Genomic DNA, 17,866 nt, shown 5'->3' on the forward strand with positions numbered 1-17,866 from the left:
CATGGGAACAATTCTGTGAGAACTAATTCAGTCTAGAGAGAGTTAGAACTCCTTCACTATAGTGGTACCAAGCCATTCATGAGGGAGATGCCTGCATGACCCAAACCCTTCCCACTAGGCCCACCTCCCAACGCAGCCACCTTGGGCATCAAATTTCAAATATGAGTTTTTGTGGGAATAAACTCAAGGCATAGTACATTTTAGCCATGCACTTGACCTATTTCTGGAGAGCTATAGTCATGTGAGAATGTATAATGTACCCTTACTTCCTGGAGGGAGTACATAGACTTTGAGTATCCCTAAAATGTGTTCAATACGCAAAGTTCAAATTAAAAACAGCACAAATGTTTATTTTTTCAGTTCTGGGTCTATAGAAGCCCAGGTTTATTCCCATTTGCTACAACAGATGCCCTTCAAATAAAATGCACTGGCAAGGTGACCAGTGAGTGACCCAATGTCTGGTTGGGAAATCTGTCTCTGAACTTCTTGCTGTTGAACCTAAAATGTGGATGTAAATTGGATCACAGCTGGTTTGGCATTGAAAAAAATATATACACAACAAACAATTACAACTTCTTTAAATGGCAGTTTTTACTGGGTGTCTGATACTGTCTTTACTATCTCAAGTGGAAGTCCAAACAGATTTCATTTTTGTAGTAAAAAGTCTTTATTTCCAAAATGATTTGTTAGCCAGAAGAACTATAAACCACCTAACAAGACTTTGGTAAGAAAGAGACTTGATGCTTCTTATAAATTCCCCATTGCAAACAAAAAATAACAATGCAACAAGAGTCATGTTACCCATTCTTAACCATTAACCTGGTTTTAAGTCAAGTCTCCCAAATCAGGATTTTACACGTACCCAACTGGGATCAAATAAGAACATGAGACACTGGGTGGCTTGTCCTTGAATTAGGAATCACCGTTTTAAGGAACTGTATCATGGGTTGAGAGTTATTTAGATAGCTTAGAAAAACATTGCAAAAGTGGGCACTTCTATATGAGGACTTTTTTTCCCCCCCCGAGTAGAAAATTAAATCTTGCGTTTCTTTATGCTTTTTTGGGGAGAAGGCAATTCATTTAAGGATTTAAAACATGTTGGAGACAAGTAGTTCCGAGATGTAATAATGGTCCCTCCAAGAACAAGGGAACAAAAGCCCTATCTATCTATCTTTTATTGAAAATGGAGGAGGACAATATAAAGAACCTTCTGAACACTTAGCTTAAAGACATGAAAGACCCAGTGAATTTTTATGGAACAGTCTCTCTTGTGTTAAAGAACATATGTTGTATTTGGAAATATCCTAATGTGTTGTTTAATACAAATTCTTAGTGTATTCAGAGCATTGTATGTGTCTCACCAATGGCACACATTTGGATTAAGCAGTAATAAGACCTATAAAAGAAATGAAACAATAGTTTTCAACAATAAATGCAGGAGGAAAAACTGCTGATGGACCCAACTGAGAAAATGTCCTTTTACACTATCCCTCAGTGGTCAGTCTCCCTGAATCTGGTGTGCTTATAATTGCTGGGAAGGCAGTGTAAACCTGTGGCCATTCCTATGCATGTTTGGGAGGACCACAGCCCTGGTGTGGAGCACTGACAGATTTGGCTTTCCACCAGAATTGCTTGCTCAGCTTAATCTTATAATATTCCTTTCCCTTAGATTTATTTTCTGTCTTGATAACCTTTTCTCTCTACATACAAAATTTCATGACTAAAATAACTTTTAAAGTACAGAGAGAGATTGTATTTTGTTGAAGGAATGCCTTGCGGGGAGGCTTTGGGCAGACTTAGCAAAATGCTTGTATAATAAAAATGTTTTCTTGCTAAAAACTGATTTGCAAACTTGAAAGTCTAGATGTGTATAGGAAGATTTTAAAATTCAGGCATGGGACTGCTACAAAGAGACCAATTTTGCTTCCTTGGTCTTGGTTCCAGTAAGGATTTAGTACCTAAAAGTTCAGAAGGTTGGCTTCCTAGAGGAATTGTGCATACTCCTCCCAAACCCTAAAAGCAAGGGAAAAATACACTCTAAACTTATTCTTTATCTCAGGTGTAAAAACTAGTTACCTTACATTTAAATAAAGCAGCCATAATTTATTTATTTTTTTGTGGGGGGCATCAGGAGCCAGTATCAGGGGTAAGATAAATGTATTCCGAATTTCTCAGTGGAAGAATAAAAGCCACCCAACATCAGTTCTCCTCTTGAAGTCTACCGGCTCTGTTTTCCCCAGGAACTATTGATGACTGAGGAGACTTGAACAGAGACCTCAAGTTCCACTAAGAAGAGATGGGCAAACAGTGGTTTCAGTGAACAGGCCAAAGATGAGAATGAGGGGAATCTGCTCTCTTCATCTGATTGAGAATGTTTCCTACCTGCCACACCCTGGGACTCAGGCATAGAGTCACTTCCGGACATGGTTGCCTCTCCATGTGGAGGAGGTCAAGGTCTCCGTCCTGCCTGGCCAGGTGGAAGCTCCAGGGGGACATGTTTCAGTTTAGTACAAGGTGGCTGACACTACTCCCGTGCAGGAAGAGGGCTGGCTGGTGGTGAGGGTGCCCCACTCAGCCTGTACCCATCAAGAAGTATTCAGAAAGGATGTCCCTGGCATCCACAAGACTACTGGGCGAACCACACTGCAAAAATGAAAACTAGTGTACACAATTTAAATTGTCTTAAGCAAATAATCCAGCCATTGGTGATTCTGGAATCTAGAGTGCAGCCCTGGGGAACTCGTACCCTTGCTAACAAGGATGAACGTTGCATGCTCTGATCTCCTTCTTGTCTTTGCAGCTGGTAAACTGGGAGCTTTTGAATCTCTTCTTTACAGTCATGTAACGTTCCTGAATTCCACCTCCGCACAGTTTGGTGCATTCTGACCAGGCTGTCCATGGGCGCATCCTACAACCTGAAAGCATGAGAATGCCTTGTTAGGCCTACAGAAACTGGGGACGGAACAGGAATGCTAAACTCTAGTAGAACTGTGAAATGTGGTTGTCTGGTCTCCTCCTCTGTTCAAGTATGTAATGATTTGGTTAGAGTCCTTATTAGGGACAGTTAGGTCATATGTGACTGATTGCAAAAAATGGCCACAAATGCTTCACGAATCTTCTCATCAAAAGGCAGACTCTGTTTCTCCACCTCTTGAATCTGGGCTTGATGACATGATTTGCTACGGCCAATGGGACATGAGCAAAAACAGGCCTAAAAGCTTCTACCATGTAAACAAGCCTGGCTAGACCACTGGAGAGACCATGTGCAGACAGGCCTCAGCCATCTCATGAGGCCCCAGATATGCAGGTGAGGCTGGTCTGGCCCAATTGTGCCACCAGCTAGTAATAACCACATGAATGAGTCCAAACTAGACCCAAGAAGAACCATCCAGTAGACCCAGTTCACATCACTGATCCACAGAATCATGCTAAGTGGTTGTTTAAAAAGATTGTTTTGGGGTGACTTACGCAGCAGCCATGCAAGGAACACTAAACTGCTTTCTCTTATGCCTTATTCCCCAAGTACTTGGCTCCCAAATGCTAAGTATAGAGAAGTACAATTTTTGTTCTTCCTACTCAGCATAAACATGCTGCTCTCCAAGAAAACTTTCTTGACCCCCAGAGATTAATTAGATTTTTTGATTACTGCTTCCATAGCACTCTAGATTGCTCTCTTATAGAACCCATCACATTTATGGTTACACATGAGATATTTGCTAACCACACGACAGCTAAGAGTCATGGAGGAATGTATGGTACAACTATGTACCTGGCACATAGTTGACTTTAATGAACGTTTGTTGATTGGCTAACTACCACGTAGAACAGAAACACTGATATGCAAACAGCTCCCTAATCATAAGGATCCCGAACGGTCAAGTAGCTCCTCATACTTTTTCCATTTCTCATCATCCTAGGTGGAGGTGGAACATCTTTAAAAAAAAGAATGGGACTTTAAAAGAAAAAGAAAATGCCTACCAGGGGCTTCAGTGCTGAAGAAGATGCCCATGTAAAAAAGTGAAGGTTAATGTGTACATCAAGTTTTCTGATTTTTAAAGTCCTGGAAATCTCTGAAGTTAAGCTGGAGTTTGGGGACCTACAATCTTTTTCTTGGGTTACAAATAAAACCTATCTGGCCTCTGTGTGTGTGTTTTGCCACCTCCAGATCACTCAAAACTGGTCTGATACAGTCACCCTTTTGATTAAAACCACCTACAGAGTCAAGTCCCAAATCCTTGGTGGGCCACTGGCCTTTTGTGGTCTGGTCCCCACCTTCCCAACCTGGTTTCCTGCCTGCCTTGTCGTTTGTGCTTCATCTGCATCCCATTTATCACTTGGACCTATCATGGTCTTTGGCATCTCTGTGCCTTTGTAATGACTATTCTTGCGGCCTGGAATGTACTTTTTTTTTTTTTTTTTGAGATGGGGTTTCACTGTTGTTGCCCAGGCTGGAGTGCAATGGCGTGCTCTTGGCTCACTGCAACCTCTGCCTCCCCAGTTCGAGCGATTCTCCTGCTTCAGCCTCCCAAGCAACTGGGATTACAGGTGTGTGCCACCATGCCCGGCTAATTTTTGTATTTTTAGTAGAGATAGGGTTTCACCATGTTGGCCAGGCTGGTCTCAAACTTCTGACCTCAGGTGATCAGCCCACCTTGGGCCTCCCAAAGTGCTGGGATTACAGCCATGAGCCACCACACCCAGCCTGGAATACACTTTTCTAAGTGGCAAACTCTTCCAGGTTTTTCAAGACCCACTCTAGTTTTCCCTGCTTTAACATCTCCCTGAACTCCAGTCAATGTAAGATGCTCATTCCTCAGCTCCCTGAGCACTTGGTGCATTGTTCTATTAGTTATTTGGCAGCTTGGATCAGTATTATTTATTTGGGGAAATAAAACTCAAGGCTGACATGATATTGCTGCTAAATTTCTGGTTAGCCTTGCAAAGAAAATCAAAGTCTCAGGCCATGGCTGCCTTGTCTGAGCCAAACCCTTAAAATGGAAGATGTGTTCCGGGAGATTCTCAGGAACATTCCCTAAATGGCGAACAAGATTCCTTTGACACATCTGTATCATGTTCCCCCTTTGCAAGGAGTGAATGGGGTTGCTAAGTCATAACTGACTTTGAGCAAAGTTGGACACATTGGTTTTATATGTGTGTAAAAAAGAAGGAACTGTGTAATTCCTAAAGATTCTTTGCTTGAAAATTTATTTTTGTCAGGTAATTAGGTTGTCTAAATGTTCTTTGATAAAGGACCCTCCCACCGCCAATCTCCTTTATAAATTACGTTTGCTCAATATTTGGGAACAAACTTGGATCTGAAGAATCAAAATGTGGTCTGAAGACTCCAGAAAATGCAGACTCTCCCCGACTCCTTTTAAACAGGTCCAAGACTTAGCCCAGTGCAGAGCCCTGCCTGTCCTGGACACCAGCCCAGGCCCACACTTGGGAGCCATACCTGGGAACTGCTCCCCTTCAGACTCTTCCTTCAGCTGCTCACTCCGCCGGCTCTCTCGGGCCTCCCTCCAGCGTAGCTTCTGGATGGATGGATTTCGAAGGCATTTCCGGATGCGGCACTTTTTTCGCTGCACAGTCTCTGGGCAGGGTGCACCTCCAAACTGAGGCTCCATTTGGATCATCCGGGTTCGAATCACGTGGCCTTTCCCACATGACTTGTTACATTCTGACCACTGGGACCACTCGGTGAGCTCACAGTCAATGGCTGGCAAGACACAGATGGGCATGAGTGTATCACATGTCTGAAACAAGATATGGTCACACACTCCTTTGAACATCTCAACAAGCCTATGAGGAATGCAAAGCAGGTGCTGTGTCATGCCATTTTACAGAAGAAACTGAAGCTCCAAAGAGGCAGGCTGACTTCATCCAGCCCCTGTGGTTGGTAAGCAGCAAAGGCAGGATTGGTGCCAGGTCATCAACCATTCTGTGCTCCCTCTATGACTCAAGAAGGCTTTGGAGGACTTTCAAGATGTGTTCAGAGCCTCTTGCCCTGCTTTGTGAACTCCTAGAATATTGTCAGATCAGCCTCAAGTACAGAATAGCCTCCCACTGTCCCAGACTCACGGGTGATATTTTTCAGAGCAAGGCCAACAAGCCCCCTGCTGCTCTTTGGAGAGAATAAGTCAATAAGCTAAAGGTGGCTGACCCTTGTGGACCAATACCAGGGACATTTTGGTTCTCACACAGCCTGGCAGCTTTTCATTCCCAACATCATCCTGTGTTCTATCTATGGTGGTCTATGCAAAAAACACAGGAGCCAGAAATGGGACATTCAGTAGAGAAGAGGGTCAGGAGCAAGGGGTGCTTCACGGTTTATCACAGTACGAGATCCACTAAATTCTTACTAAGCCAGCATCTCATAAATGTGAAGGGAAAATAACACATCAGTTTGACTGTCAGGATGTGTCCCAGGGAGGCAAATTATTCCAAGCTCTCTGTTGGCCTTGCAAGGCCAAAGTCAGGGTGGACCTAGATGTCCTCATTTTGTTCAAGTTTCTGTTCTTTTATCCCCCCTGTGGAAGCTCAGGCAGCTTTCTTATCTGCAAAATGGGGATCATGGTATTTTTCTCATTAGGTTGCAAGGATTAAATGAGATGCTCCCAGCCCTGCAAGTGCTTCATAAATTTTCGTTTTCTTCCTTCCTTCAGTGGATCCTTTGGATATAAAACTTTCAAGTCAGGTACTCTCAGTCAGAAGGCTATGGGGCCCTAACTCTGGTGAGCTGGCCTGAACCATGGGCCAGTCTTAGTTACTGAAAATCCCAGGCTTTCTCTAGTGGATGGTCCAAGTTACCTCCACCTGTGGCTGAGTCTCCTAAAACAGCCCAGGAACTGGAGCGTGGGGTGGGGATTAAAGCCTATCCTTGTCATGTCCAGTGCTCACACTTTGGACCAATTACTTGGTTTCATCCTCAGAGCAACCTAGGAAGTATTTCCTGCTACTTTACAGATGGGGAAACTGAGGAACAGAGGTGCTGAGTCATCGGCTGAAGGTTACTAGCTAGGGGAGGGAGGATGAAGGACTACAAGTGCATGCTGGAGGGGACCAGAGCCACAGCCAGTGTGCCTGCCCTTTCACCACCCAAAAGAGCAGCTCTTGGAAGACCAGCCAAGGAAACAGGCTTGCTCGGCTTGGAGATTAGTCCCATATAATACAAACAGCTGATCGCAGATATTTTGGAAAACAGGACTGGGAGTGGAGTGGGGTGGGGTGAGCTTTTGAGAACTTGGCTTGTTTTCTCGCTGGTTTTCTTACCAGTCTGCAGGAGTCATTGATTTAATGTCCAGCTTCTGGTCATGGGGAAATAAAATGGTCACAGGGAGAAGAATAGAATTAAAAAGCTTGGAAAATCCATGGGTCACGCAAGCCCATAATTGTTGGGGGAAAGGAGGGAAAGAACTAAGGTTTATTGAGCCTTGTGCTGTTTTTCATATGTGTCTCTCATTTACACTTCACAGCAACTTGAACTTTGGGTGTTATGTAGACGGTAGTGGGATTCTGACTTTACTAATGAAATTGACTGCAGTGTTTTAAGTAACTGCAAACACTGAAAGCCAAACCCCAAACTCCTCCCCAGCAAACCGTTTTATTCTAGGATCTAGCAGTATTAGCACTGGCTGGTTCAGGGCTCCCTGGACTCAGGAACATAGAAGTGATAGGCTTTGGGGAGCTCCAGGACTTACGGCATTCAGGGAGCATGCACTTCTCCACCTGCTCCAGATCCTCATTGCAGTCTCCAAGTTCCGCCAGAGACTTGAGCATCCGCTGTCGGGTTCGCATGCCCTTCCCGCAGGTCACGCTGCAGTCACTCCACTCGGACCATGGGGACAGCAAGCATGGGATGGTATCTAGATCAAGAACCGGGTTTGCCACTGAGAACAGGTTCTTTTGTTTTCTTTGATCTCCCTGGCCCCGCAATGTCCCACACCCAGTCCCCTGCTTTGGCCCCTGGAATAAAGTGGAATTGGCCCATGGGTTCAAATAAGAGTGAATTCTATGGAGCAAGAGGTGGCTCAGCAGCCTACTGCTCTTCTTGTCACTCTCTTTCATCTACCCCCTCCTCCGCCCCGCCCCGGTGGTTATGACATGAAGGTTGCAATATGACTACATAAGTCCCCACTGGAAATGCCACTGAAGATTTAGTAGGGTCTTCCTAGAGACAGATACATCCCACACTCACTAAGAATCAGGCACTAAAGAAGAGGCTCAGGGCTGCATTTTTGGACATTGTGGTCCTGAATTCCCTAGAGTGTGTATGTACTTGTGTGCCTGTATACATCTGTGTACTGATGTGTGGGTGGGCCCATATGCATTTGTGCACAGAGTAGGGGGGGTCATGCTTTATGGGATCAACCAAGTCCAATGTACAACAGGAGTGGGCTGGACCTGGGTAGTGTATGTCCCGCCTAAATGTGTTGCCCCTCCTCCCCACCACAGCAAGAAAGACACTCCTATAAAACATGGCTGCAGGTGAATTCTATCCAGAGGCCTCCCGTTTGCCACCCCAGCATTGCTTAGAATGTCCCCCAATGGAGGTTACTCTCTCTGGTTCTGGTTGATGTCCACACACCTATGGCTCTCATCTGGCTCCCAGCAGTGCCCGGCAAGGACCGTGGGCCATGCTTTCCTCCTGCTCAGCCTCCGACCTTCATGGTGGTAATAGTGGATGCTATGGCCCTCCACGCCTGTCCCCGGTGGCCTCCTCCAAGCCCACCCCCGCTCCCACTCACGGCACTCGGGCATCATGCACTTCTCTGCCTGGGACGTCTCGGCCTTGCACATGGAGCCATCTGCGGGGCTCATCTTGATCATGCGGTGCCGCTTCTTCATGCCCATGCCGCAGGTGGCGCTGCATTCGTCCCACTCGCCCCACTCGGTCATCAGGCAGCTGCTGGGAGCTGGGGAGGCCGGCAGCATTGGAGTCGCACCTGCTGCCTCCCCGACCTGCTTGCCCGCCCGCCCGGGGCCCCCACTCACAGCACTCCTCGTTGACTGTGCACTTCTCCGTTTCCTCAGTGGGCAGCGTGCACACGGAGCCGTCCTCTGGGAACTGCTTCACGTACCTCTCCCGGGACCTCATGCCGGTCCCGCAGGAGATGCTGCAGGGCGACCAGGTGATCCACTCGGACATGGTGCAGGTGGAGCCGTCTGCAACATACCGAGTGCACGCTGCAGCAGTGGCGGGGGCGCCCGCCAGGCCGCGCGGCGGGAACTTCCCCCAGTGGGAATCAAGAGTTAGGCAGTTGAGGATGTCAGCATGCCTAAGAGGTCTAAATCCTTAAACCAGCAAAGTTCTCTAAGAGGAAATGCCTCTTTTCCAGGTGCATGGGACACTCAGAATTACTCCTTATCTCATGAAAATACTTTTGAAAGATGCTTGTATGGAAAGGAGGGTGTTTAAAAAATGTAAACACACACATATATCTAAGATAAGATATAATTTGATCCACATATAATTTAAGATAAATCATAATCCATTTGTATGAGGAACAATCCTTCCCTGTGGAGGGGGAGGTTAAGGACCTCAGCTCCTCAGCTTAGACAGCTTCCCAGTCCCAGCCCCAAAGAGCCTTCAATGTTGACAGGCCAGTCCCAGCTTTCCTCCCGCCTGTTTGTAGGAATGACTTGTCTATGGGAGGGTTTACTCCCCTCCAAAGTGCTTATTGTGGGCAAAACGAGCTACCAATAAACCACCCTGAAAGTGCAGCACTGGGAGAGGTATTTAAGAGCCTCCCTCTAGGCAGAGCCAAGGAATTAATGACCTGCAAGGGATACGCTTGCTTTCTCTATCCTCAGCTTGGAAGTGGGTTTTTTCCCTGCCATACACCAGTCCAGCCTATACATACCTTCCCATTGCCTTATTGCATCTGTAAGATCAGGGCATGAGTAGCGTAGATCTATCAGGCAGAGAAAGGGGTCATGGCTTGGGAAGCAGATAGCCGACCTTTGCACAGCAATCAGCTTAGTGCAATCTTGCAGCTTGAGCCATCATGATATAGGTGTTGCAAGATTATACTTAAAGCCTGACCTTTGCGCTGTTGCAAATAGAGAGACTGAGAATTTCTGCAATCAACCCGAAGGTCCTGACACGAAGAAGTGAGAGTGCTCTGACTCACGCTGAGGTAGAACACAGATGAGGGGCCGTAAATGACAGAATTAGGGCAATGGATCTAGATTCAATCTGGGCTGATCTGTTAACAGTCTCCTTAAGAAGAGATTGGAGTTAAGTCCCAGAAGCAGGCTATGTGTTGTCTGTAACTTGTCATAAGATGTATCTATGTTTGTAAGCTCTTCAGTAAAAGAAGGGGGGGTGGTCAGTCAATCTCAAGAATTCCTTTGATGTCATAAGAGAGGTTCTGTGTTCAGAGCCCTCAAGATACTGTTGCAGATAGGAGTCTGCCCAAGGTGGACCCCACTGACATCTACTGTCAGGGTCTTTGTGCCCTCACCAGGGACACTGTCTGACAGCTGGGCAGACCCTCCCTACCTGAACTCCTGCAAGCCCCTGGCTGGTCTGGGTTATCTCCTCACCTTCGTCACTGCAGCCAGGGCCCATGCAGGGCTGGAAGTCCTGGGTGTCGGGGCAGGGGACGCTGAGGTCCAGCTGTGCCTTCAGCATGCGCTGTCGCATCCTCTTGCCTTTGTCGCAGGTGGAGGAGCTGCAGGCGGACCATGGGGACCAGTTGGAGTAGATGCAGGTTTCAGGGGTGTCATCTGGAAAGAGTGTTTGACATGTTTTCCCTGGGAGCCTATGGGAGCTGCCACTGGCGCTCTCCCCATACTGGCTCATCTGGGAACAAGAAAAGCCATGCTGCCAGACTGGCCTCGGTGAGCCTGCGTGCTCCTGGGATGGAAGCGGCCATTCACTTCCCTTTAAAGATGACAGTTTAACATCTTGCTAATAAATATCTAAATGAGCAGAATGATTCTTATTATCCCTTCCTCTCAACACATGAACTTCTTCTCATTTTCAGTCCCTCATCTTGGCATTGTTTCCACACACATGCAGGCTCATTGTAGGCCATTTTGAAAAGCTCAAGGCTTGTTTTCATGCCATGGCTTCATCTTCCCAATGATCCCATACACAGTTGTCATGGTAAGAATAAAAGCAGCCGCTATTCATTGAGTACTTGTCATGTACTAGCACCATTCTAAGAGCCTTACATGTTTAATCTCATTTAGTTCTCACAAGTGCATGAAGCAGGTTCTTTTATCATCCCCATTTGACTGTCAAGGAAACTGAGACAGAAAGGTTAGCTTCTTGCCCAAAATCACATGTCTACTGAGAGTGCAGGTTGTCTGGCTCCAGATCCCATAAGAAAACTTGAGCTTGAACCATTACTCTGTGCTCCCTCCTGACTGTAAGATCTGGGCCTTTCTTTGCTTGCTGGGAAAGTGAATGTATCCACACCGGCCTTATAGACTGGCCTGAGAATCGAAGCAGAGAGTAGTCTGAATCCTGCGAAGCCCATTCAAACGAGATTTACATGATTGTTTTAAAGGCCTGATGTTGTTGAGTATATATTCTGATGTCATATCTTCACCAATTCCCTTATGCTTTATGCCTAACCTTGGCCTTGTTTTTGATTATTTCTTGAGGAGAAATCCTCAGAGATAGGATTACCAAGTCAAAGCACATGGTTTATGGTTCTTAAAACAGGTTAGCAAATTGCTTTCTCAAAGGGTTGTGTCAATTTATGTTGCCACCTGCAACAAAAGAAAATAACGTACCTTCATCTTTCTCCTCTGGAGCCAGGTCAGCTACAATATCATCGACATTGTCAGGTACAATATTGCATTGTTCCCCCTGCAAAAGGAATTTTACTTGGAGGGCTCACATAGCGAAAGAAGGGAATGTGTAGTGTGAAGATGAAAGAGGACTAAAATCTAATGCCCATTCTGTATACAAATCGTATGCCATGGCAAAGTTCTGGGCCAACATTTACAATCTGCCTGAGAAAGAAATGCCAAGAAAGCAGAAATGGCTAACCAGGGATGATAAATACATAACTTGGGTACCAGCACTCCCCAGTTCCTGGCCCATGGGAGACATTAGTAATCAATTACAGAACTCACAATGAAACCAATTTGCCTAGATCAAATTGTTCATTTGAGCACTGGGCCTCAGTGCTGAGTTCATTTTGCTCATTTTCTTTTTTTTTTTTCTTTTTTTGAGATGGAGTTTTGCTCTTATCACCCAGGCTGGAGTGCAATGGCACAATCTCGGCTCACTGTAACCTCCACCTCCAGGGTTCAAGCGATTCTCCTGCCTCAGCCTCCCGAGTAGCTGGAATTACAGGCGCCTGCCACCAGGCCCAGTCAATTTTTGTATTTTTAGTAGAGATGTGGTTTCACCATGTTGGCCAGGCTGGTCTTGAATTCCTGACCTCAGGTGATCTGCCCACCTCGGCCTCCCAAAAGGCTGGGATTACAGGCATAAGCCAACGCACCTGGCCTGCTTATTTTCATCTTATGAAATAATTTGCATGTTAGAAACCCGGGGAGGCCCAGGAATTCCATATCCTGAGGTGCTTTCTGCCAGGGACTCCATGATTCTAGAGCAGAAAGGTGTGCAATCTCCCTGGCACTCCTGCCGGGAAGGGTCGATGCCAGAGTGGGCTCTAACCCCGTACCTTCCGTGCGATTCTCTCGATGACAACTCTGGCTACTTGAGTGATGGACCCACCCTCTGGGTCGTAGAAAGGACTCTGAGGATGGTCCAGGCTGGTCAGGGGCCGGATTTTCTCCTGGGGAATGGTGGGCTTGTTGGGTGACTGCAAGAAAACATACAGAGGTAGAGAGTAAGAAATAAAATTGGGAAAACCCACAAAAGCCATTTGTTACATGGATCAGAGCAAAGTCCTTGATAGGAATTTGACAAGTGTAACTACTATTTATGTTTATGGAATTGTGTTCATGCCATATTACTGTGCTGGGAAATTTCTAGAACTGTATTTTAAAATTCTTCCATATACATGGTAGGATTGTGCTCAGATGAAGAAGCCAAGTTTCAGAGAGGCTATCCAAGCTAGGAAATGGCTGAGCCAGGTTGGCCTGAATCCCAAAGTCTTTCTAATAGACCAGGCATTGGAAAACTTTTTTCTGTAGAGGGTCAGATGCTACATATTTTAGGCTTTGTGAACCATATTGTGTCTGTTGCCAATACTCAACTCAGCCGTGGTAGTGGGAAAACAGCCGCAGATAATATGTATTTGGAGGAGTGTAGCTGGCTTTGAAACCTTTATTGACAAATCACATGGTAGGGCAGATTTGTCTTCCAAACCATAGTTTGCAGATGTCTGTTCTTCTAGATTGTTCTCCCATTGGTTTTCTGATGGCTCCAGATTTCAATGCAATTGATCATATCAGAGAAATACGACATTCAGGACAGAATGCAAACTCCTTAGCCCAGCTGTCCAGAAACCTTCGCTCTTGCCATCGTGGTTTTGGAATGCTGTCCCCTGCTCACTTGGGAACTGCTCTTTAGCACTTCCCTCTCCATGCTCTCCTGGCCACTGCACAGACACTTCCCAGAGCCCACATCATACCACATGTGATGATGAGACCATGCTGGCCTCCCCAGCCAGACTGAAAGTTCACCTAGGACAGAGCCTGGGTCAGCTCTCCTCTGTGTCCCTCAGGATGGGGCTGGGCAAGGAGAAGGTGCTAGGGAAGTTTGCCACTCACCACTCCAGGCACACACACACCTCATAGGTCACCCCGCTGTCAGTGCCAGCATCCCAAGGAATCAGGTCTTGCACCACCTTCTGGACCCAGCCACATTCCTTGGTGCACAGATCTTCTGCAGATAAGCCTACGTTCCAGTCGGGACTGGGGCCCATCATGGTCAGGAAGGACATTAAATGGCGAGTTCTGTCCACAGAAAATTCAGCTGAAGGTGCTGCTCTCCTGGAAATGAAATACAGAGACCATTATATTAGAGTTCTGGGGGTTGGTCCTCACTCTGAGGGAAATCTGCCTGGATTATGGATGAAGAATGAGAGGGACAGAGAGTATTCAGATTCGTGGTCTCCCACTGAACTCTGCCTTTGGCCACGACGGGTTTATAACCTTCTCTGTCCTGAGCCCATCCATTGAAGAAACGTGGAGAGGACCATATACTACCACCCTATCGAGTATTTCTTTTCTTTCAGAGACAGAGTCTTGCTCTGTCACCCAGGCTGGAGTGCAGTGATGTGATCATGGCTCACTGCCGCCTCAAACTTCTGGGCTCAAGTGATCCTTGCAACTCAACCTCGCATCAGAGGGGTCATCTCCCCCAACTTCCTGTTTCCATTGCCCTCAGAAGGCAGGCACTGTCCAGCTCCAGACTGTACCCATCGGCTCACAGCTGGGAAGCAGGGACCAGCTGTAGAGTCAGAGACCTTTGGCCGACACCCCCGGTTGCTGGGAGTAACATCCTGAGTCTAAGCTATCGGAGGCTGCTCTTCAACCTCTATCTCTTTGTGTCACTCAGATTCTCAGGAATGGCTGGGACCATGTGAGATACATGGCAGCAACCACTCAGAGTGGCTGGGCAGGAAAGAGTCACATTCACAGGGCACACAGTGGGTGGCAGTCCCATATTATTTCATTTTCCCCTCATGACAATCCTGTGGGGTTAGAATTATTATCCTGTCTCGTAGAGAGGCCATGAAAGTGAATAAGTGGTTAATGAACTAAGAGACACAGCTAGGAGGTGGCTGAGGCTTGAAGGCAGCTTGGCCTGACTCTGTACCCCCAGGCTGCTAATCATGGGGAATCCTTGGCCAGAGACCAACTGTTCTGTTCAGTCCAGCTGGCAGCTGCTCTGCCTCAGCTGTCTAGAAGTCCCTGTGCCTCTGTTGGGACCAGCTGCTTCTGGCTGCCCTCACCTGGTTCCAGAAAGCAATGACTGCAGACCCGACTGGGGCCTGAGGAACTGGGCCCCCCGGGCTCTGGTATCACCTCTTACAGCTCTGTGTCCTTGGGCAGATTACCAAACCTTTCTGTGTCTCAGTGTCCAAATCTTTAAAATGATGATCGCATATGTCTACTCCAAAGGGTTCCTGTGAATTTCAAATGAGCTAGGTTGCAGACAGTACTTAGCCCAGTGCCTGGCCCTAGAACTCTTATCACCATTAGTGTTATTGAGAGAAGCACCATAGGGCCGTATGGAGATCAGAAAGGGGACAGGTGGGAAGAAAAGACTTCCTGAGTGGACTTTCCATTTTAGCCTGATGCCAGTCTAGGTTCTGGCACAGGAGTGGAGAAGAACCTGGCCTGAGCCCTGGCTTTGGCATCTGTCGACTGACAAGGTCCTCTTGCTGCCTCCCATGCACCCCCTCCCTTATCCCACCCTACATGCTACCTAAGAAGCTCCCTGGGCCCTGACAGGCAAGCCTAGCTGCAAGTTAGCTGCAGGTTCCACTTGTACTTGCATCTATTGGGCAAGCTCTTCAGTGAATGGAAAAGTGTGGTCCTTGGACCAGCAGCATCAGCAAGCTCTAGGAACTTGAAGGAAATACAGATTCTTGAGCCCCACCCTAGATTTGCTGAATTAGAGACTTGGGGTAGGACCCAGCAATTTAATAATCCCTCCAGATTTTAATATACCTCAAGCTTGAGAATGCTGGGTCCACTCATCTTTCAAGCCTCAGATCATGTCACCTCTTCGAGCGGCCTTCCTGCCTGCCTTCGGCTGAGGCAAGTATACAGCGCCAGATTCCCACACTCTGCACAGGTCTTGCCTTCAGCTGAGGCAAGTACATAGCGCTGAATTTCCCACATTCTGTGCAGGTCTCTATAGCCAGACCCCAGGAATGCAATCACTTCCTCACTGTTTCCTCTCCCCAACTTAGACCAGGAGTTCCTTGAAGGAACTCTGTGTTTTACAGCTTGCATCCCAGGACCTAGGTGTCCAGTGGGCCGACTGAACAAATATGCATATGATGACTTGAGCTCCTCCACCTCCTAGCTTTAGATCTTGGGCAAGTGGCTCACCCTCTTCAAATCTCAATATCTTCATCTAGCAATATATACCTGCAGTGTTGCTGTCAGGATCAAATGAGATGCTTTATTAGGAAGCCTTTATAAACTGCTAAAGTATTGCAATGACATCATCAGCTACTTAGGCACAATCAGGGGGTTTAATTTCCTTTTCCCACGTGTGCATTTTCTGGCATGTAGGTCAGTGATTTCAACAGCTTCTTTAAAGACCTGGTTCACACAAGGATTGCAGTCTATGGAGGTGTGGCATTACCTCATGTAGGGACTCACAGGACAGGGTTCTTGTCTGCCTTCTAGTAACTGTGGAGCAGACAGCACTGGCACCTGGGTGCGGCTGCCCTCTGGGGGCATCCAGCTGTCCCCTGGGAGGCAGGTTTCCTCTTCCATTGTTACAGAGACTGACCGCTCCATCTATTGCCTTCCTGTCTTCCTAAGTATGTGATTTGAGGCCAGATTAATCATTCATGTCCTGTACCCCTGAGTGACTCTATTCACAATGGCAATCTAAGGGGACAAAAGCAGTTCTAATCCAGAGCTGTAGAAACTAAACCAACTGCCACCCTAACATACTGCCCTGAAACCTGCTCAGCCAATGGGTGTAACCATCTGGGACCAAGGCCTTGTGGAAATCATTCTCAGCAAAGGCATTTTGGCCCAATCTGTTGTATCCAAGTCTGTAGCCAAAGCGAGGTACCCTCTAGACCCTGGTAAATGTTTCAAGATGTGGGAAACATGGAGCAGCCAATTCCTGACCGTGAGGTCACATGGCTGATCACACAGTGACAGAGTAAATTTGAATCTATAAGGGCCTGAGAACAATTTTCTAGCATCTTCAGATATGCCCTGCAGCTGGAGAATCCCCCCCGACCCCGTTTATGTAACACTTCCTGGAGGAGGTATTTCCTGACCTCTCCCCAAATTGCTTAGAACTCCTATTCTACCTCCCCATAGCATGCTGAACTTACTCTTGCTTTGGAATTTCTTGTTAACATCTCCCCATCAGGTTCCAAAAGAGTGAAAACCATTTCTGTCCTGTTCATAGCTATATCCTAATGTCCGGCTTAGAACTTGGCATGCCGTGGATTCTCTTCAAATGTTTGTTGAAGTAAATGAATTAATCTAAGAAATGAACATGGAGCTCTTGTATTTCCTTTGACCTTCAAATTTAATTAAACATCACTTCAAAGTATTTATTCTAAAATAAAAATGAAATGAATAAGAATCTGTATGAGTTTTCCTTAGAAAATGCTAGATAGGACTGAAGTGCTTTAATTTGTTCAAACTGTCATAAAAATTCGTATTTATGCTTTTGTATATGCCATGTCTTCCAATACATGACATTTTGTTAATCTGGTTTCATCTTCCTATCTGGGACTCAGACTTGTATCCGTGCTCTAGCAAAGAGAGTTGATCTAGCTATACCATATCCCAGAGTATATGATAAAGCATGATAGACAAAATAGCGTGATATTCAGATAAGATAGAAATATAAATCAGCAACACAGAGAGGGGATCCCAGAAACTACATATAAGGACTATACAGAACAGGCTTTTCAAATTAGGGGTCAAGAAAAGATTGTGCAACAAGTGGGGTTGGGATAAGTTAACTGTAGCAAAAAAAATACCGGATTCACATTTAGTATACCACACAAGAAAAAAACAAAAAAAACCAGACTCAGAGTCAGATAGAAAATAACCAGATCATGGAAAAAAATAAAGCTTTCAGATCTATTAGAGAAATATTAATTTTTTCAACTTTGAAACAATACAAGCAATAATAAAGAAAGGAATTATCCATCAATGAAAAACATCTGTAAAATGAAAACGGCAGTACTGAATTGGAGAGAAAAATGACATGCTG

General features: G+C 46.2%; 1 protein-coding gene and 1 long non-coding RNA gene across 3 annotated transcripts in view; one reads left to right on the forward strand and one right to left on the reverse strand.

Annotated features, from left to right (window-relative positions):
- Positions 1-347: 347 nt before the first annotated feature.
- Positions 348-17,866, reverse strand: part of SPON1 (spondin 1) — a 295,913-nt gene continuing 278,394 nt past the window's right edge. The window contains exons 8-16 of one of the 2 annotated variants that reach the window (XM_077960460.1): positions 13,725-13,926; positions 12,651-12,791; positions 11,749-11,824; positions 10,549-10,731; positions 8,995-9,165; positions 8,748-8,915; positions 7,701-7,865; positions 5,456-5,719; positions 348-2,915 (exon numbers count right to left, since the gene is read on the reverse strand). In XM_077960460.1, the coding sequence (XP_077816586.1) occupies positions 2,752-2,915; positions 5,456-5,719; positions 7,701-7,865; positions 8,748-8,915; positions 8,995-9,165; positions 10,549-10,731; positions 11,749-11,824; positions 12,651-12,791; positions 13,725-13,926 (1,534 nt within the window). In that variant the 3' untranslated portion in view covers positions 348-2,751. 2 annotated transcript variants of the gene reach the window in all.
- Positions 3,173-4,099, forward strand: LOC144334282 (uncharacterized). Its single transcript, XR_013403984.1, has 2 exons — positions 3,173-3,307; positions 3,918-4,099. It is a non-coding gene; the product is annotated as an uncharacterized LOC144334282 (long non-coding RNA).

Source organism: Macaca mulatta, chromosome 14 (assembly GCF_049350105.2).
Source record: "Macaca mulatta isolate MMU2019108-1 chromosome 14, T2T-MMU8v2.0, whole genome shotgun sequence".
Taxonomy (NCBI): domain Eukaryota; kingdom Metazoa; phylum Chordata; class Mammalia; order Primates; family Cercopithecidae; genus Macaca; species Macaca mulatta.